Source organism: Phyllobates terribilis, unplaced genomic scaffold (assembly GCF_046119375.1).
Source record: "Phyllobates terribilis strain yellow unplaced genomic scaffold, ASM4611937v1 Scaffold_3__8_contigs__length_932513732, whole genome shotgun sequence".
NCBI classification, from domain to species: Eukaryota; Metazoa; Chordata; class Amphibia; order Anura; family Dendrobatidae; genus Phyllobates; species Phyllobates terribilis.
Genome location: NW_027362763.1, coordinates 861,996,418 through 862,018,729, shown reverse-complemented (window position 1 = coordinate 862,018,729; position 22,312 = coordinate 861,996,418). Strand labels below are relative to the sequence as shown.

General features: G+C 42.0%; 1 protein-coding gene across 4 annotated transcripts in view; it reads right to left on the bottom strand.

Moving 5' to 3' along the window:
* The window catches only part of LOC141257723 (interferon-induced, double-stranded RNA-activated protein kinase-like), a 153,963-nt gene that overhangs the window by 101,325 nt on the left and 30,326 nt on the right, over positions 1-22,312 (bottom strand). For all 4 annotated transcript variants that reach the window (XM_073672617.1, XM_073672618.1, XM_073672619.1 and 1 more), the window contains exons 6-8: positions 19,654-19,757; positions 15,436-15,571; positions 7,014-7,072 (exon numbers count right to left, since the gene is read on the bottom strand). In XM_073672617.1, coding sequence (XP_073528718.1) covers positions 7,014-7,072; positions 15,436-15,571; positions 19,654-19,757 — 299 coding nt within the window. The remainder of the gene's footprint in view (positions 1-7,013; positions 7,073-15,435; positions 15,572-19,653; positions 19,758-22,312) is intronic.

The window sequence follows — 22,312 nt, the reverse complement described above, 5'->3', positions numbered from 1 at the left end:
ATCGTATCAGTGCTTATCATGCTGAAGCAAACACTTTTCTCCTGATGAACCTTTGACTGAACGGGGAAACGCGTTGAGAAAATATAGAGAGAATTAAACATCCCTGATCTGACTAAACACTTGGAAGCCTTTACCTGATGGGGAAACAGAGATCCACGTCATTAAGATAAGTTATTTCCTCATCTATTGTTTTTGGATTTAAATCATGTCATGAGCTAATGAATAGTGATTTAAATACCGGAGAGGTCTATATATGTCTTATTTTTTAATAAGGCTTGGCTCATTGTGAAGGCTACATAGGTATTCCTGTGGGGAATATTACTGCAGGGGGTTAGTTATCCCTGATAAAATGCTGCTATAAGGGAATTTGCAATGCAGTTTATATTGTCAGGCCCCCAAATTGGGGAGGCATGTGAGGCCCTATATGCTGTGTCCTGGAGATATATCCTTTAAAATACCAATTAGGATTATTAATTCCTCTTAGTGAGGTGGATGTATCAACTTAATTAGGGGATCTGTGGTGCCCCATTGTTATTATAGAGTGTCTTTTTCTATGCTCTGTGGACAAAAGTGTTCTATTCCCTTTATGTATTGTGCTATGGTGATCCTGTCTGGATACGTCCAATCTTCTGTTATTAGGTGTTCCTGGGTTGTATTAATGGATTTTTAAGACACCCTCACGGAGTGAGTATTAGATTGGGGTGATTTATATAAACAGGTTCGGATCACATACCTATATTTTAGGTCTTTTTCTTGTTACTTAGTATTTGTTGTGAGACTCTTAATAGTTTTAAACGCCAATATTAAAGGTTATTTTTTAATGGGTATTTATTGTAAAAAGGTTTCTAGGCTACCCACGTTATTTATCGATTTTTGTAAATTGCTGGTGACTCGGATAAACTTATCCTCAGAAGCAGAGGTGACTCTTGGTCTTCCTTTCCTGGGGCGGTCCTCATGTGAGCCAGTTTCTTTGCAGTGCTTGATGGTTTTTGCAACTGCACTTGGGGACACTTTCAAAGCTTTCCCAATTTTTCGCACTGACTGACCTTCATTTCTTAAAGTAATGATGGCCACTCGTTTTTCTTTACTTAGCTGCTTTTTTCTTGCCATAATACAAATTCTAACAGTCTATTCAGTAGGACTATCAGCTGTGTATCCACCAGACTGCTGCACAACACAACTAATGGTCCCAACCCCATTTATAAGGCAAGAAATCCCACTTATTAAACCTGACAGGTTACACCTGTGAAGTGAAAACCATTTCCGGTGACTACCTCTTGAAGCTCATCAAGAGAATGCCAAGAGTGTGCAAAGCAGTCATCAAAGCAAAAGGTGGCTACTTTGGAGAACCTAGAATAAAAGACATATTTTCAGTTGTTACACACTTTTTTGTTAAGTATATAATTCCACATGTGTTAATTCATAGTTTTGATGCCTTCAGTGTGAATGTAGAATTTTCATAGTCATGAAAATACAGAAAAATCTTTAAATGAGAAGGTGTGTCCAAACGTTTGGTCTGTACTGTATGTATATATATATATACAGTTTGTTTCATTGCAGCCATTTGGTAAATTATAAAAAGTTTTTTTTTTTCTCATTAAAGTATTCTCTGCACAACATCTTAAATGAAAAAAACAGAAATGTAGAAATTTTGGCAAATTTATTAAAAAAGAAAAACTAAAATGTCACATGGTCATAAGTATTCAGACCCTGTGCTGAGTATTGAGTAGAAGCACCCTTTTGAGCTAGAACAGCCATTAGTCTTCTTGGGAATGATGCAACAAGTTTTTCACACCTGGATTTGGGGATCCTCTGCCATTCTTCCTTGCAGATCCTCTCCAGTTCCGTCAGGTTGGATGGTGAACGTTGGTGGACAGCCATTTTCAGGTCTCTCCAGAGATGCTCAATTGGGTTTAGGTCATGGCTCTGCCTAGGCCAGTCAAGAATGGTCACAGAGTTGTTCTGAAGCCACTCCTTTGTTATTTTAGCTGTGTGCTCAGGGTCATTGTCTTGTTGGAAGGTGAACCTACGGTCAAGTCTGAGGTCCAGAGCACTCTGGAAGAGGTTTTCATCCAGGATATCTCCGTACTTGGCCGCATTCATGTTTCCTTCAATTGCAACCAGTTGTCCTGTCCCTGCAGCTGAAAAACACCCCCATATCATGATGCTGCCACCACCATGTTTCACTGTTGGGATTGTATTGGACAGGTGATGAGCAGTGCCTGGTTTTCTCCATACATACCGCTTAGCATTATCACCAAAAAGTTTTATCTTCGTCTCATCAGACCAGAGAATCTTATTTCTCATAGTCTGTGAGTCCTTCATGTGTTTTTGAGCAAACTCTATGCGGGCTTTCATATGTCTTGCACTGAGGAGAATCTTCTGTAGGGCCACTCTGCCATAAAGGCCTGACTGGTGGAGGGCTTCAGTAATAGTTGATTTTGTGGAACTTTCTTCCATCTCCCTACTGCATCTCTGGAGCTCAGCCACAGTGATCTTGGGGTTCTTCTCTGCCTCTCTCACCAAAGCTCTTCTCCCACGATTGCTCAGTTTAGCTGGATGGCCAGGTCTAGGAAGACTTGTGGTGGTCCCAAACTTCTTCCATTTAAGGATTATGAAGGCCACTGTACTCTTAGGAACCTTGAGTAATGCAGAAATTCTTTTGTAACCTTGGCCAGATCTGTGTCTTGCCACAATTCTTTCTCTGAGCTCCTTGGGCAGTTCCTTTGAGCTCATGATTCTCATTTGGTCTGACATGCACTGTGAGCTGTGAGGTCTTACATATAGGTGTGGCCTTTCCAAATCAAGTCCTATTCGTTTAATTAAACACAGCTCCAATGAAGGAGTAGAACCATCTCAAGGAGGATCACAAGCAAATGGACAGCATGTGAGTTAAATATTAGTGTCTGAGCAAAGGGTCTGAATACTTATGACCATGTGATATTTCAGTTTTTCTTTTCTAATAAATTTGCAAAAATGTTTACATTTCTGTTTTTTTTCAGTCAAGATGGGGTGCAGAGTGTACTTTAATGAGAAAAAAATGAAAAAATTAACTTCTTAGAATTTACTAAATGGCTGCCATGAAACAAAGAGTGAAAAATTTAAAGGGGTCTGAATACTTTCCATACCCACTGTATATGCGCAGTGGGGAAAATGAGTATTTGATACACTGCCGATTTTGCAAGTTTTCCCATCTACAAAGAATGGAGACGTCTGTAATTTTTATCATAGGTACACTTCAACTGTGAGAGACAGAATCTAAAAATAAAAGCCAGAAAATTACATTGTATGATTTTTAAATAATTAAATTGCACTTTATTGCATGAAATAAGTATTTGATCACCCATGAACCAGCAAGAATTCTGGCTTTCACAGACCTGTTAGTTTTTCTTTAAGAAACCCACCTACTCTGCACTCATTACCTGTATTAATTGCACCTATTTGAACTCATTACCTGTACATTGTAGACCTGTACAAGGCTGGGATGGGCTACAGGGCAATAGGCAAGCAACTTGGTGAGAAGGCAACAACTGTTGCTGCAGTTATTAGAAAATGGAAGAAACACAAGATGACTGTCAATCTTCCTCGGTCTGGGGCTCCATGTAAGGTCTTGCCTCGTGTGGTAAAGATGATTCTGAGAAAGGTCAGGAATCAGCCCAGAACTACACGAGAGAACCTGGTCAATAACCTGAAGAGAGCTGGTACCTCAGTCTCAAACATTACCGTTAGTAACACACTACGCCGTCATGGATTAAAATCCTGCAGGGCACGCAAGGTCCCCCTGCTCGCTCCAGCACATGTCCAGGCCTACTTGAAGTTCGCCAATGACCATCTGGGTGATCCAGAGGAGGCATGGGAGAAGGTCATGTGGTCCTATGAGACCAAAATAGATCTTTTTGGTATCAACTCCACTCGCCGTGTTTGGAGGAAGAAGAAGGATAAGTATAACCCCAAGAACACCGTCCCACCGTGAAGCATGGTGGGGAAAACATCATACTTTGGGGGGTGCTTTTCTGTAAAGTGGACAGGACAACTGCACCGTATTGAAGGGATGATGGATGGGGTCATGCATCGCAACAACCTCCTTCCTTCAGTAAGAGCATTAAAGATGCATTGTCAGGCTGGATCTTCCAGCATGACAATGACCCGAAACACACAGCCAGGTTATCTAAAGAGTGGCTCCGTAAGAAGCATTTCAAGGTCTTGGAGTGGCCTAGCCAGGCTCCACACCTGTCTAGGCCAATAGAAAATCTTTGGAGGGAGCTGAAACTCAATATTGCCCAGTGACAGCCCCAAAACCTGAAAGATCTAGAGAAGATCTGTATGGAGGAGTGGGCAAAAATCCCTGCTGCAGTGTGTGCAAACTTGGAAGAACTACAGGAAACATCTGACCTCTGTAATTGTAAACAAAGGTTTCTGTACCAAATATTTAGTTATGTTTTTTCTATTGTATAAAATATTTATTTATTTATTTATCAAGTACTTATTTCATGCAATAACATGCAAATTAATTATGTAAAAATCATACAATGTGATTTTCTAGATTTTTTTAGATCCTGTCTTTCACAGGTGAAGTGTACCTATGATAAAAATTACTGACCTCTCCATTCTTTGTAGGTGGGAAAATTTGCAAAACCGGGGCTCCAGGAAGTGTATATATCATCCAGGAAAAGCTGGGTGAAGTATAAGGAATCCAGTAAAAGGTGGCTATCCCTAGCAAAGCATTGTTTGATGAGGAGTTTGGTACCTCCAGTTTTTGGCCAGGATTTTTATGAAATTATAAGTAGTGTAGCCTGTCCTTCTCTTCATAGTGTGGTTTTTTCTGTAGCCACAAGTCAGTCCAGGTGTTAGCCTGATTCATTATTGGGTTTACAAAGTAGTTTTAGGAAAACGTTCTGAAGAAGTAGAAGTGTCTTTTAAAGAGACTCTGATACTAAGATCACCTAGTTGCTAGTTTGTGCTATTGGTTTGAGATAATACATAGTTTTTGTTTCTTTTACAGGTGGTTGGTTGAAGGCCACCTATCAGGGAAGCTGATGCCTGGGTAGTATTCAGCCAAGCAAGGGTTCAATTTTGTTTTGTGACTAGAATGCTGACCAGCTATGAAAGAAAACTGTAAGAGTGAGTGTGTGCAAATCAATTCTCTCTGTAGCAGAGGTCCTTCAGCATTTTTCCCGCACAGAAGCATGCGCTGAGAAGGAAACTATAATACAGATCAATTAACTGAAGGAACGCTTGACTAGTGTTAAAGTCTCCTCATTCTAAGGGCTCATACTCATCTGCGTTTAAAACGGATGTGTGCAATCCGATAAAAAATCGGATTGCACTCTGACTAATGTTAGTCTATGATTCTGTGTTCATCTGCGATTTTTTTCTCAGCTGGGATCGGACTGAGAAAAAAAATCGCAGCATGCTGCAAGTGGGTGCGTATATCGGAGAAGACTCGCCAATGCAAGTCAGTGGGTGGACCATACACGTGGACCATCTCATAGGAAACCCGACATTTCATTAGCCGAGTACAGTAAATTCACAGTGTGAACTGTCAGAATAGAATAGCATAAATATGGATATAATAAAAGAAAAAAATGGCATGGGGTCCCCCATATTATTCTTAACCAGCTGAGGGAAAGACGACAGCTGATGGCTGATGTTTATAGTCTGGGACGAGGGTAATAAACATGGAGCTTCCTAGGCTTTTAATATCAGCTCACAGCTATCTACTTAGCCTTTTCTGGTTATTAACAAGGGGTGACCCCACACAAAAAATGACGTGGGGTCATCCCTATTTTTAATAACCAGTAAAGGCTAGGCAGACATCTGTGGGCTGATATTAATACCGTAGGAAGGGGCCATGGATATTGGCTCCCCTTCCAAACTAAGAACATCAGCCCTCAGCTGCCCCAGAAATAGCGCATCCAGTAGATGCACCAATTCTGGCGCTTAGCCTCGACTCTTCCCACTTGCCCTGGTATGGTGGCAAGTGGGGTAATAGTATTGAGGTTGATATCACCTTTGTAATGTCATCTGACATCAAGCCCAGGGGTTAGTAATGGAGAGGCGCCATTTCTGGGGTGACTGAAGGTTAATGTTCTTAGTCTGGGAGGTGGCCAATATCCATGGCCCCTTCCTAGCCTGTCTGTTTAGCCTTTGCTGGTTAATAAAAATAAGAGGGACCCCACGCCATTTTTTTTTTTGCTGTCACCCCTTGTTAATAACCAGTAAAGGCTACGTAGACAGCTGTGAGCTGATATTAATAACCTGGGAAGCTCCATGTTTATTACCCCCTTCCCAGACTATAAACATCAGTCCACACACATCCGCTTTCCTTCAAGCTGGTTAAGAAAATTAATGACTCCATACCATTTATTTTCTAAACAATCTTTAATTATTAGCTACATACATGTACAGTAAGCTACACACGCACTGCAATGATGATATATCTCACTGACCTATTTCTTTCTATCTATATCTGTATAAAAGATTGCTTGCTTCGTTAGAAAACTAGCTTTAAATTACAGAAAATTACTGTATGTAAAAGCTGATGTTAAAAACACATTGCATTTGGATTGCATACGCATGTCATACAGATGCTAGGTGAGAAAAATCACATTATACTCGCATGACACTCGTCCTACTTTTCAAGAACAACATTGGACCAATTTTATTTACGCTGATGAGTGTGAGCCCTAAGTCTGTAAGTTGGACCCTCACCAACCAGTAAGTGATGGGGCATCCTAGCTAGAAAGAAAAAAAACCTTTTAAATAATGGATGTTTACTACCCTTTTAAAAGTATAATAATTACATGACCATGATTAAGGCGCTTCGCCGAAACGCGTCGGTCTCTGTTCCTTGGATATACTAAAGGTGTTTGCATGTTTTAATCTTCCTATGACAGATTAATAAAAAACGTATTTATTAAAATAAGATTTTTTATTTTTTTTATTCACTGGAGGATTTTTTCCCTTTTTCTTTTCCCATTTTTATAATTATATGAACCAAAAAATAACTGTACCTTCCAGAGAAAGAAGAATTTTCAGAACCAGAGTAATCTATGAAAACTTCAGGTAAGTCCTAGGAGAAAAAAAAATTTATGTATCCAGCAAAAATGGATATATACAAATATATAGTACTGCATTCTTATTTCCAGGGAACTATATAGGGATTATATATATATATATATATATATATATATATATATATATATATATATACACAGTACAGACCAAAAGTTTGGACACACCTTCTCATTTAAAGATTTTTCTGTATTTTCATGACTTTGAAAATTGTACATTCACACTGAAGGCATCAAAACTATGAATAAACACATGTGGAATTATATACTTAACAAAAAAGTGTGAAACAACTGAAAATATGTCTTATATTCTAGGCTCTTGAAAGTAGCCACCTTTTGCTTTGATGACTGCTTTGCACACTCTTGGCATTCTCTTGATGAGCTTCAAGAGTTAGTCACTGGAAATGGTCTTCCAACAATCTTGAAGGAGTTCCCAGAGATGCTTAGCACTTGTTGGCCCTTTTGCCTTCACTCTGCGGTCCAGCTCACCCCAAACCATCTCCATTGGGTTCAGGTCTGGTGACTGTGGAGGCCAGGTCATCTGGCGTAGCACCCCATCACTCTCGTTCTTGGTCAAATAGCCCTTACACAGCCTGGAGGTGTGTTTGGGGTCATGGTCCTGTTGAAAAATAAATGATGGTCCAACTAAACGCAAACCGGATGTAATAGCATGCCGCTGCAAGATGCTGTGATAGCCATGCTGGTTCAGTATGCCTTCCATTTTGAATAAATCCCCAATAGTGTCACCAGCAAAGCACCCCCACACCATCACACCTCCTCCATGCTTCACGGTGGGAACCAGGCATGTAGAGTCCATCCGTTCACCTTTTCTGCGTCGCACGAAGACAAGGTGGTTAGAACCAAAGATCTCAAATTTGGACTCATCAGACCAAAGCACAGGTTTCCACTGGTCTAATGTCCATTCCTTGTGTTCTTTAGCCCAAACAAGTCTCTTCTGCTCGTTGCCTGTCCTTAGCAGTGGTTTCCTAGCAGTATTTTACCATGAAGGCCTGCTGCACAAAGTCTCCTCTTAACAGTTGTTGTAGAGATGTGTCTGCTGCTAGAACTCTGTGTGGCATTGACCTGGTCTCTAATCTGAGCTGCTGTCAACCTGCGATTTCTGGTGACTCAGATAAACTTATCCTCAGAAGCAGAAGTGAGTCTTGGTCCTCCTTTCCTGGGGCGATCCTCATGTGAGCCCGTTTCTTTGTAGCGCTTGATGGTTTTTGCAACTGCACTTGGGGACACATTCAAATTTTGCCCAATTTTTTTGACTGACTGACCTTCATTTCTTAAAGTAATGATGGCCATTCGTTTTTCTTTACTTAGCTGCTTTTTTCTTGCTATAATACAAATTCTAACAGTCTATTCAGTAGGACTATCAGTTGTGTATCCACCAGACTTCTGCACAACACAACTGATGGTCCCAACCCCATTTATAAGGCAAGAAATCCCACTTATTAAACCTTACAGGGCACACATGTGAAGTGAAAACCATTTCCGGTGACTACCTCTTGAAGCTCATCAAGAGAATGCCAAGAGTGTGCAAAGCAGTCATCAAAGCAAAAGGTGGCTACTTTGAAGAACCTAGAATATAAGACATATTTTCAGTCGTTTAACACTTTTTTGTTAAGTATATGATTCCACATGTGTTAATTCATAGTTTTGATGCCTTCAGTGTGAATGTACAATTTTCAAGTCATGAAAATACAGAAAAATCTTTAAATGAGAAGGTGTGTCCAAACTTTTGGTCTGTACTGTACATTCAAAAGTCAACACAAATACCATAGTGTATTTCTCTTGGCTTAACAAATCTAGACATCTGGCTAAGTAAGATTAGAAGCTGTGTCTTCACAGCTTCTATATGACGTAACGTGTAGTAGTGGACCAAGTAGACTGTCGTAGTTCCCCCTTCTGTCCCCTGTCCTTGTAAACAAGCACTTTGAGCCATTTCATACATTGGTTATGTTGCTATGAGTAAGAATCCATTGAGTTTGAAATATGCCAGACATGTGTTTCTGTATATATAGATTTTTTTCTTTCCATATTATTATGAGACATACAGTATATGCATTATGATTTTCATTTGCTAAGGGGAAATATCTAAACATTATGCCTAGGTCAGCTTGTAAGGAGGGTAATAATGAAACCTCCATCTGTTGCAGATTATGGACTGCTGTATATCCTTCTTGTAGCAGAATTATTTCATGATTAGGCATTAGCTGAGGACTGCTTGAAATCTAATTAATTACACTATGTACATTATTGTATGTATGTTTTGTTACACTTGACATATTTTCTTGTGTTGGAGCACCAGCGAGATGATGACCTGTGGTGCCCTGCTATTTCAATGTGTGTGAATGTTACTGTGACTGTTAGAAAAAATTAGAGGCTTCTGGGAGATAGAGTTATCTCGCTCAGCCCAAAACAAAGTCTGGTGCTCGCTGGTAAGACCGAGTGTGATCAGCAGATATTATATGCAATCAGGTTAGTAGGAGTGGGCTATTGGGTGCCCATAAATTGGAAAGGTGTGGTCCCATTGAGTGGTGAGTGCTGTGTGCCACTTGAAGTGCTGACATGGAACAAAAGATATACAGTAAAGTATGGGGTCGACTTAGTCCAAACAATAGAAAACAACTTGGCACAACTGTCGCTTCCAATCTGTCACGGATGTGTCAGAAGTGACAGACAGTCACCCTGCAGTTGGTTGCAGGAGATCTCTACGCTTGGCATTACAGACACCTCCTTAGAGGCTGTCTCTCTAGGACCCAGCAGCTTCCTTCCTCTGACTAATTAACACCCTGGCCTGGGTGTATAAATACCTGCTGTCTGCTTGAGGGAGGTGCCGGCGATACTCACATTACCCTTTGTGAAGGCTTGGAGCAAGTGCATTACTTCATCCTCTCAGGAGCTATGAGGATGGGTGTTGATCTCTCTGAAGCCGACTAAAAGCTAAACTATCTTCCCTTGTTTGTTACCCTTGTTGTCTTTAGTGGTCAGTGGGGATCGACTAGCGCTCAACCCCCTCCTTTCCCTAGCCAGGGCCAAACGCCAGGGAAAGACAGGGCAAGGTTCGCGTGCGGCGACTGGTGAAGAGCCAATATAGGGACGTTGGAGGAGACAGGGTGATACTAGAACAGCCCAGGAGGTCTCCACTTCCTCCTTTCCCTAGAGTCTGGGCTGGGTTTTTCGGGTCTCTGGTCCTCATCTATGATGACCCTGACCGAGTCGCCTTGGCTGAGTCTAGGCTACGTCGCCTTCAGCAGGGGAATCGGGCACTAGAGACATACAGTTCTGAATTCCGTAGATGGGTAACAGATTCCAAATGGAATGACTCAGCCCTTAGAAGTCAATTTTGTGAGGGGCTTACTGAAAGGTTGAAAGTTGCCTTGTCAGTATATGAAACACTGAGTCCTTGGAGGCTGCCATGTCGTTGGCCATACGTCTTGATAGATTCCTTTGGGATAGACGGGTGAGACCACCTTCTCTGGGGCCTTCTTGTCTGGGTTGTGCACCTCTGCCAGGGGAGCGGTCTGGGGGTGAACCAGTACTGGGGAAGGTGGAGGAACCCATCCAGTTAGGGGGTGTCTCTGCATCATACACTTCCCCGGAGATTCGCAAGAAAAAAGGCATATGTTATTTTTGTGGGAAAAAGGGATATTTTGTTGGGACCTGTCCTTCAATTCCTAAACAAAAGGAGACTCGATTAACTCTTGGTAGTCTGGAGTTGGATAAACAAGGGGTGCATTTGTTGCCAACCTGCAGTTCTCGGTTGCCAACCTGCAGTTCTGTGTTTGACAGTAGAGCCGGAGTCAGCATGGTTGATGCTAAGTTCGTGAAAACTCATGGTCTTGCTTGCGGTACTTTAGCTAAACCTATTTCCATCTTCGCCATCGACTCGGCGCCACATGCACAGAAAGCATTTACTCAGATTGTACATAATATAAAACTGAGGGTGGGGTCAGTTCATTGTGAAATAATCCCTTTCTATGTCCTTGACAATCTTTCCACATCTATTGTTTTGGGTATTCCTTGGTTTGTTAAACATAATCCGTTGGTGGATTGGCAAATCGGGGAGACTATTGAATCGGGAGATTACTGCCATGAGAACTATTTAGATATTTCCCTTTCTACAGTCTCTATGGAAATCTTGCCTGCTTTTCTGTCACAGTTCTTCTTTGTGAAGAAAAAAGATGGAGGTCTACGTCCCTGTTTAGATTTCCGGTTATTAATTCAAATTAAATCTCTGATTCCTGATTTGTTCAGCCAGGTTGTAGGAGCTAAGGTATTCTCCAAGTTGGATTTAAGGGGAGTCTACAATCTGGTTAGAATCAGAGAAAGGGACGAATGGAAGACAGCGGTCAATACCCCTGAAGGGCATTTCGAGAGTCTGGTTATGCCTTCCGGTTTGACTAATGAACCTGCGGTATTCCAGCATTTCATAAGTTATATTTTCCATCATTTGGTGAGGAGGTTTGTGGTGGTTTATCTGGACAATATTTTGGTTTACTCACCTGATTTTGAGACACATCGGGGGAATTTTTTTTTTTCAACATCATTTTTATTTGATTTTTCAAAACACAAATACATAACATACATCTAATCTGGTACATAGAGAGGTAAGAGTGCCCGTACGCAGACTGGGTCTATAACAACTCTATTCATATATTTAATTGGTATAACAGATATAACAAACAACAAAATGAATTAGTTGACAGTATGTCTTATATCTCATTGAAGCCATCATGGATAATTAATGCATTTATATCTATGTCAGAAGTCCTGGCCCATTGATTGTTCTCCTGACCATTCTCTTATTCATTTTAAGTTAAACGAAGTTATTTTTGAGATCTTCTAGTATATACCATGCTGTAGATGTAAAGGGTTCTACCATTTTCCTTTTGTTCTCTATTGAGCAGCAATTTATAATAAACTGTTTCTATTTTAGAAGGAATTTGCATGCTTGCTTCTCTTTATTACATAGGGCGTCTTGTTGTTCTACCTCCATATAATGCTTCATTTGTGCTATTAGTTCTGTAATGGGGGGGATATTAAACATCGGGGGCATTTTAAGTAGGTACTCCAGATATTAAAGGGTAACAAACTTTATGCCAAACTGGAAAAATGTGTTTTCGCTGTCCAGGAGGTGCAGTTTTTGGGGTACTTCTTGTCATCTTCAGGTTTTCGGATGGATCCGGAGAAGATCCGTGCAGTTATTGATTGGGACCGTCCCGAGAACCTGAAGGCTCTACAATGTTTTCTGGGCTTTACTAATTTTTACAGGAAATTCATCCAAAATGACTCGGTAATTGTGAAACCCCTTACTGTCATGACTAAGAGGGGGTCTGATTTTCCAAATGGTCGGATGCTTCCCTCCAGGCTTTTTCTTCCTTAAAGAATCATTTTGCCACTGCACCTATACTCAGTCAACCCGATGTTTCCCAACCCTTTATTGTGGAGGCTGATGCATCGGATGTCGGGGTTGGGGCTGTGTTGTCTCAGGGTCGGTTCCCTGGTAAATGGCGTCCATGTGCCTTCTTTTCTAAAAAATTGTCTTCGGCTGAGAGAAATGATGACGTGGGTAATAGGGAACTTTTGGCAATCAAATTGGCGTTAGAAGGATGGCGACATTGGTTGGAGGGGCTGTCCATCCTATTACTGTTATTACTGACCATAAGAATCTGTCATATCTCCAGTCAGCTAAACGTCTCAACCCTAGGCAAGCCAGATGGTCTCTGTTTTTTACTAGGTTCAATTTTGTTGTCACTTTTCATCCAGGGGTCAAAAATGCCAAGGCTGATGCTTTGTCACGGAGCTTTCCTGGTGTGGTGACCATGAGAATCCTGCCCTGATATTACAGAAAGGGGTAGTCATTTTGGCACTGTATCCTGAACTGGAGGGTGAGGTGTTGGAGGCTCAGGGGGACCATCTAATCTACGCTACAAAGTAATTAAGGAACATCATAACTCTGTGCTTTCTGGGCATCCAGGTGGTAAGTCAACTACGGACCTCATCTCTCGTCGTTTTTGGTGGCCAGGGTTGCATCGGGATGTGATTGAACATGTATCTGCTTGTAGTATTTGCGCGCGTTCTAAGGTTTCGCATACCCGTCCGTCTGGTACTCTTCTTCCGCTACCTATCCCTAGTAGGCCATGGACACGCTTGTCCATGGATTTTATCACTGACCTACCGGTTTCTGCAGGCAAAACGGTGGTGTTGGTGGTTGTAGATAGGTTCAGTAAAATGGTTCACTTCGTCGCATTACCTGCACTTCCAAATGCCAAGACACTTGCTCAGGTGTTCATAAATGAGATCGTGAAGCTTCACGGGGTTCCCTCCGATGTGGTGTCAGATCGGGGGATCAAGTTTGTTTCCAAGTTCTGGAAGGTATTCTGTTCTCAACTGGGGGTGCAGCTGTCCTTTTCCTCTGCCTTCCACCCTCAGTCAAATGGAGAGACCGAGCGTGTCAATCAGCATTAGACCAATAGAGACCTACCTCAGGTGTTTCGTCTCCGAAAATCAGGAGGATTGGGCATCCTACTTACCGCTGGAAGAATTTGCCATTAATAATCATGGTCAAGAATCCACTGGCAGGTCACTGTTCTTCGGTGCATATGGTTATCACCCACAGTTTGGTATCTTTAGTGGGGGAGGAGCTTCGGGAGTTCCTGAGGAGGAACGGTTTGCTTCGTCGCTCTCTTCGGTATGGCAGGGTGTTCTGAGTAATTTAAAGATCATGGGTGACAGGTATAAACATATGGCTGATAGAAAACGCTTGCCAGGTCCAGATCTGAATGTGAATGACTTTGTGTGGTTGTCTACCAGGAATATAAGATTGAAAGTTCCTTCTTGGAAGCTGGAACCTAGGTTTATTTGTCCCTATAAAATAACCGCCTTCATTAACCCAGCAGCGTTTGAACTTCCTCAGGCCTTTAAGGTCCATAACGTGTTCCACAGGTCCTTACTCAAGAAGCATGTGGAACCTCTTAAGCCCTCACCTCTACCACCGCCCCCAGTAATGGTTGATGGTAATCTGGAGCTCCAGATTTTGAGGATTGTAGATTCTTGTCTCCAACGTCGTTCTCTACAATATTTGGTGCACTGGAAGAGTTATGGTGTAGAGGAGAGGATGTGTGTTTTAGCATCAGAGGTGAACGCTCCCAGGTTGGTTCGTTCATTCCACACCTCTTATCCTGAGAAACCCGGTTCTGAGTGTCCGGAGGTCACTCATAGAGGAGGGGGTACTGGCACGGGTGTGTCAGAAGTGACAGACAGTCGCCCTGCAGTTGGTTGCAGGAGATCTCTACATTTGGCATTACAGACACCTTCTTAGAGGCTGTCTCTCTAGGACCCAGCGGCTACCTTTCTCTGGCTAATTAACACCCTGGCCTGGGTGTATAAATACTTACTGTCTGCTTGAGGGAGGTGCCGGCAATACTCACATTACCCTTCGTGAAGGCTCGTAGCAAGTGCATTACTTCATCCTCTCTCGAGGTATGAGGTCGGGTGTTCATCTCTCTGAAGTTGACTAAAAGCTAAGCTATTTTCCGTTTTTTCATCCCACTCTCTTTCTAGTCAGGGCCAAACTCTAGGAAAAGACAGGGCAAGGTTCGCATGCGGCGATTGGTGAAGAGCCAATATAGGGACGTTAGTGGAGACTAGATCAGCCTAGGAGGTCTCCAATCCCCCTTTCCCTAGAGTCTGGGCTCCCTTTCCCTCTTCCTTTTGTGTTTCACTAAGTGTTTCCCACACCTTGCGTGACACAATCATGCACATGGATTATTATTTTTTCCTTTTTTCTACCCCCACCACTGCTGCTACAATAGATAGTGCTCAGCATACAATATTGTAGCCCTTATGACAAGTGCAGTAGAAGACATAGGTGGCACTCACCAGATGCAGTGTCTCGGCTACTTCATTTGTCCGTTTGCACCACTTTTATGGGTTTATATAAAAAAAAGAAAAAGTCTGCTTCTGTTGAGTGCCGTCTATTTCTTCAATTGCTCTTGTGTTCAAAGGGTTTTTCAAACAAACAAAGGTAATTTTAATCAACATTTAATCAAATGCGCAGGAGATGTGGTATGATCAGACCATGTTCCAGCAAGGTCAGACACAAGCCATAACACAGTACACAATAGGAGCACATTTATAAAATTATCTCAGCACAGGAAAAAAATTTTAAACACATGCAATTGTGGAAATTATTATTATTCATACATTTATTGATTAAAATGTTGATTAAAATTAACTTTGTTCGTGGGTAAACTCCTTTAAGTTACATAGTTTAACAATTTCTGTCTTTCATAAAACCATGCTGGCTATTGCTTATGATATGTTATATACATAATATACTATGGTGTACCGGAAGGTCATCTGGAGCTCCTCTTTTGATTTCTTGTAGGGCAAGATAGGCTGCCTCATTTTTGGCTTGCTTTATACTACTTTTTGCACTTGATGGGGTAAACTGTCTATCTCCAGATATGACCCTGTAGATAAACCTAAAAGGCAATAAAAATATAAAAGGCATAACTATATAAATGGCAATATATATATATATATATATTTTGCTTAAAGAATACAGTACATGTGTATATGGTGTTGAAATTGCAACACCAAGAAGGTAACGTTTTAGAATAATGAGACACTGCAGTCCATGGTAAAAGGATTATACCACACAGGCTGCTCACAGTAGCAACAGCAACATGTACAGTGGGGAAAAAAAGTATTTAGTCAGCCACCAATTGTGCAAGTTCTCCCACCTAAAAAGATGAGAGAGGCCTGTAATTGACATCATAGGTAGACCTCAACTATGAGAGACAAAATGAGAAAACAAATCCTGAAAATCACATTGTCTGGTTTGGAAAGAAATTTTTTTTAAATTTTGGTGGAAAGTAAGTATTTGGTCAATTACAAACAAGCAAGATTTCTGGCTCTCACAGATCTGTAACTTATTCTTTAAGAGGCTCCTCTGTCCTCCACTCATTACCTGTAGTACTGGCACCTGTTTGAACTTGTTATCAGTATAAAAGACACCTGTTCGCAACCTCAAACAGTCACACTCTAAACTCCACTATGGTGAAGACCAAAGAGCTGTCGAAGGACACCAGAAACAAAACTGTAGCTCTGCACCAGGCTGGGAAGACTGAATCTGCAATAGGCAAGCAGCTTGGTGTGAAGAAATCAACTGTGGGAGCAATAATTAGAAAATGGAAGACATACAAGACCACTGATAATCTCCCTCGATCTGGGGCTCCACCCAAGATCTCACCCCGTGGGGTCAAAATGATCTTAAGAACGGTGAGCAAAAATCCCAGAACCACACGGGGGACATAGTGAATGACCTGCTGAGAGCTGGGACCAACATTACACAGGCTACCATCAGTAACACACTATGCCGCAAGGGACTCAGATTATGCAGACGTGTTCCCCTGCCTAAGCCATTATATGTCCAGGCCCGTCTGAAGTTTGCTAGAGAGCATTTAGATGATTCAGAAGAGTATTGGGAGAATGTCATATGGTCAGATGAAACCAAAGTTGAACTGTTTGGTAGAAACACAACTCATTGTGTTTGGAGGAGAAAGAATGCTGAGTTGCATCCAAAAAACACCATACCTACTGTGAAGCATGGGGGTGGCAACATCATGCTTTGGGGCTGTTTCTCTGCCAAGGTACCAGGACGACTTATCCATGTATATGAACGAATGAATGGGCCATGTATCGTGAAATTTTGAGTGCAAACCTCCTTAGCATCAGCAAGGGCATTGAAGGTGAAACATGGCTGGGTCTTTCAGCATGACAATGATCCCAAGCACACCGCCAGGGCAACGAAGGAGTGGCTTCGTAAGACGCATTTCAAGGTCCTGAAGTGGCCTAGCCAGTCTCTAGATCTAAACCCTATAGAAAACCTTTGAAGGGAGTTGAAAGTCTGTGTTGCCCAGCGACAGCCCCAAAACATCACTGCTCTAGAGGAGATCTGCATGGAGGAATGGGCCAACATACCAGCATCAGTGTGTGCCAACCTTGTAAAGACTTACAGAAAACGTTTGACCTCTGTCATTGCCAACAAAGGATATATAACAAAGTATTGAGATGAACTTTTGTAATTGACCAAATACTTATTTTCCACCAAAATTTTTTTTTTTTTTTTTCCAAATCAGACAATGTGATTTTCAGGATTGGTTTTCTCATTTTGTCTCTCAAAGTTGAGGTCTACCTATGATGTCAATTACATGCCTCTCTCATCTTTTTAAGTGGGAGAACTTGCACAATTGGTGGCTGACTAAATACTTTTTTTCCCCACTGTTCCCTTGGTTGTTGAAAAATGGCGCCTGGGACACTTTCACATTCCCTTGTGAAGGCCTCTTCACAGCGATACATCTAAGAAAAAAGCTGGACTCATCGCTAAAGAGGATAAACCTCCATTCCATTTGCTTTGTGCTATGTGGTGCTCATTATACTATATGGAGCACTAAGTGGGGCCCATTATTCTGTATGGAGCACTATGTGAGGCCATTATACTGTATGGAGCACTATGTGGGGCCATTATACTGTATGGAGCACTTTTTGTGGCCATTATACTGAATAGAGCACTATGTGAAGCCATTGTACTGTATGGAGCACTTTTTTTAGCCATTATACTGTATGAAGCACTTTTTGTGGTCATTGTACTGTATGAAGCACTTTTTGTGGCCATTATACTATATGGAGCACTATGTGGGGCCATTATACTGTATGGAGGACTTTTTGTGGCCATTATACTGTATTGAGGACTTTTTTATGGCCATTATACCATATGGAGCACTTTTTGTGGCCATTATACTGTATGGAGCACTATGTGAGGCCATTATACTGTATGGAGGACTTTTTGTGGCCATTATACTGTATTGAGCACTATGTGGGGCTATTATACTGTATGGAGGACTATGTGGGGCCATTTTACTGTACGGAGGACTATGTGAGGTCATTATACTGTATGGAGGACTTTTTGTGGCCATTATACTGTATTGAGCACTATGTGGGGCTATTATACTGTATGAAGCACTTTTTGTGGCCATTATACTATATGGAACACTATGTGGGGCCATTATACTGTATGGAGGACTTTTTGTGGCCATTATACTGTATTGAGCACTATGTGGAGCCATTATACTGTACGGAGGACTATGTGAGGCCATTATATTGTATGGAGGACTTTTTGTGGCCATTATACTGTATTGAGCACTATGTGGGGCTATTATACTGTATGAAGCACTTTTTTTGTGGCCATTATACTATATGGAGCACTATGTGGGGCCATTATACTGTATGGAGGACTTTTTGTGGCCATTATACTGTATGGAGGACTTTTTATAGCCATTATACTGTATGGAGTACTATGTGAGGCCATTATACTGTATGGAGCACTTTGTGTGGCCATTATACTGTATGGAGCACTATGTGGGGCCCATTATACTGTATGGAGCACCATGTGGGGCCCATTATACTGTATGAAGCACTATTTGTGGTCATTATACTGTATGGAGGACTCTTTGTGGCCATTATACTGTGTGGATAGCTGTGTGGGGATTACAGTTGGAGAATCATACTGTGATGGGGTCACTATTCTTTGTAGAAGAGGTTGAGGGAGGGGGGTACAGTAGGGTCATCATATTGTGCGTGTGGAGGGTACTGTGGAGGAATTCACCGTGGGTGTATCATAATATTTTGAGGGCACTTTTGCTTGCATCATACTTTATCTCCTGTATTATTCAAGGTTTTGTATCCTTTAGTATCACATATTTAAATTAGGAAATTAGGCCATATGCTTTTTACTGCTATTACATAACACATTATATTATTCAAATATTTTATTCTAAGATCTATTCATTAAAATGTACTTTGTTTGTGGGACATCCCCTAAGTTCATCGTTATATTTGATAATCAGGAATAACTTCCTCAGTTGTAGACATTTTTTTAATATAAACATCAAGGTTGGCCCGCGACTTAGTCCAAGATTTAATTGTGGCCCTCTGTATATTTGAGTTTGACATCCCTGGCCTATGCTAAGCATGAGCCATCAAAGTGTGAACAGTTAAGGGATCCCCAACAATCAGCAGAATGAAGGGAGACAGCACGGCCGTGATTGACACAGTATAAGGGCTCATGCAAATGTCCGTGCAAATCGGTCCGAGCACGGACCGCTAATGCACAAAATACCTGTGAGTACCCAACCTGAGCGTGACAGCTTCATAGAAATATATAAAGCTGTCATGCTTGGGTTAGGAGAGCCGTGGCCAGTCTGTGTCAAGAGGTTCAAGACCCACGAATATCTGCATGAGCCCTAAGGCCTCATTTAGATTTTTTTTCTTTTCCTTTTCCCCTTTTTTTTCCATTCTTGTAGCACACATACGGCATCAGTGTGCTAACCGTGATTAATATTGCAATGGGTATGCGAAGCTTTGCAGCACTGATGATAAAACCTGACACACTGACCAAACACTGATGAAAATAGGCTCCAAAACACTGATGGACAATTGTCTGTGTTTTATGTATGTGACAAATCAAAGATGAATGAGTCCTAAATCTGGGTACTCTACTTACTCAGGATTATGTGAAAGTCCTGCATGAGACACTCGATCAAAATTAAAAGCTTGTTTTTTCTTCTGGGAGTATATATGAAGCAGTGCAATGTAATTTTTATTATTCTGCACAGAAAAAAAAGACACATTGCTATTAAACTTTCAAAAACAATAGTTTCCAATATAATTATCTTATATTCTGCTATAGATCTGTATAACAATTTTAGTACACCACTTGAAGAGATTATTATCTAGGAGGGGGTGGTCTATGGATGTAAACCTCAAGTATCCCTCACATGTCCCATTACAGAATAATGTTTGTGTGCTGTGGGGTACGTTGTGCTGTATTGGACATTTGTGTTGCACCCCACTGATTTCAAGCATTTGCCTTGCATGTTGGATAAACGCTGTCAAATTGTTGTCATCAATGAAGTCATCATCTCATGTTTGATAGCATTAGGCTGATGGTCCTGGATGCTGTCTTACAGTAGAGGGTAGTGTCATTCAGAGAGGACCATGGCCTTGTGGCTTCAAAATCACCATACTGATTGTGGGTGAGCTTTTGGTCTGTCCATAAAGCTGTGCGGTTGGAAATAAGTGAATGTGTCTGAGGTGAAACATATGGCTAATAAAGAGAAATATTGTGAGAGAATGCAGAAGTGTAAGCCTAAGACAGCAGGGCCGCTTCTGCCATGAGGCTTGATGAATATCTCGCCTGAGGTGGCAATCTAATGTGTCTCTCAGGGTACAGCATTTTCCCACCCCACAGGAATGAGATTTGGTTCTCTGAATCAGTTGTTAAACTGAGAACAGGCTTGGAGAACCAATAGAATGTCAGCTCTCTTCTTTTAACATTAATTTCAGATGCAAATACAATTGGAGATATGAGCGTTGGTGCTGCAGCATCACAGGGGGACGACTTCACATCATCATGCTGCTGATATCACTGTTGCACCACATAAGAGGTGGAGATGGCAGGAAGGTTAGCGCTCCATGGAGACGAAGATACAATTTATTTTAATTGGGGATGGGGTGTTAGTGTGAGGGCACAGTATAGAAGGGACAGTATGAAGAGGAGAGAAAAGAGTGAGATGGGGCAGCATGAGGAGGGTGGACAGTGTGAGGGTACAGTATGGAGAGGGGGCACTGTGTTAGGTACAGTGTCAGGCACAATATGGAGATGGGGCATTGTAGGGAGGGACAGTGTGGAGATAGAAACAGTGAACAGGGGCAGAGTATGGAAAGGGGACAGTGTGGGTTAGCAGTATGGAGAGGGGGATGTACAGTAGGTGAAGTACAGTGTGGAGAGATAGTATGAAGCACAGTGTGAAGAGGGGGCAGCGTGAGGGTACAGTGTGGACATAGGGACAGTGTGAGGGTAAACAGGATAGTGGAAAACATAGTGAGGACATTGTAGATGCCATAGTTCAGAAGTGCCATACAATACAAGCAATTGTTACCATTCACCTTTCGTGTCTTCCCTATTTCCTCATAGATTGTATGCTTGCGAGCAGGGCCCTTACTCTTCCTGGCATCGGTTAATTTATGTGACTATTGTTATTCTGTAATGTCTTTTATTGTCTGTACAATTCACCTCTAAAATATAAAGTGCTGCAGAATATGTTGGCACTATAGAAATAAAAATTATTATTATAATTATTATTAAAGGATCAGTGAAATGATTTTAGTTCATAAGGGTCATAGTCTGGTGGTTATAGTTCATAATGTAGGACGATGTGGAGTTTATAGTTCATAAGGGAGGACTGTGCTGCAGTTGCAGTCCATAAGGGAGGTCTGTGTGGCAATTATAGTTCATAAGGGAAGTATGTGTGGCAGTTACAGTGCATAAAGGGAGACTGTGTGGAGGTTATAGTTCATAAGAGAAGACAGTGCGGAAGTTACAGCTCATAAGTTCATAAGGGAGGACATGTAGGGGCTTTTAGTTCATGAAGGATAAAAATGTGGAGGCAATATTTTATAGGAGGGGACAGCATGTAAGCAATGTACCATAGGAGGGATAATGTGTATTGTTCCACTTAAAAGTGACTGTAAACATTAAAGGGATTGTCCGGTCAAAAGTGATAAGTGTGCAATCACTCTGTGTGACTGCAGGCTTATGAATCCCCCCAGCACAGGCACTGTGCGCTGAGGGGATTCGCCAATATGAGATACGGTTATGGAGGGTATGTATGCGTTATACATACCCCGGCCAGTGGGCGAGGCCTCGCTCTCCATACACTTGCAAGGTAGCCAGGAAGAGTGCAGATAAACGGGGAGGCCTACAACTCCACCTGGCCAGGGGAACTCCTGCTTGCTCGCAGACTGACCAGGCCCCTTATACTAGCCAGTACTCCCGGGAGGGTCTGCCTTGTACCATCAGTAAAGACCCTGAACTGCACCACACGTCTCTGTGATTCCTTGCCACACCAGCACCATTAGTACTGGGACGCTCACACCATCACTCCCATCATCTCTCACATTAGCTGCCCTGAGGCAATACTCCTCCCGTGGGGAGTTATCCCATACTCGGCTGCGCAACCAACATCAGCCTCAGCGGTCGGCAGCGCAGCGGCGGTCCCCACTGACCGCAATCCACGGGTGGCGTAGTCGGACACTTATTACAACATTTAGACTGCCACTGGTTTGACCACCCTGGGCACGGACCGGGTCACCGCCACGGA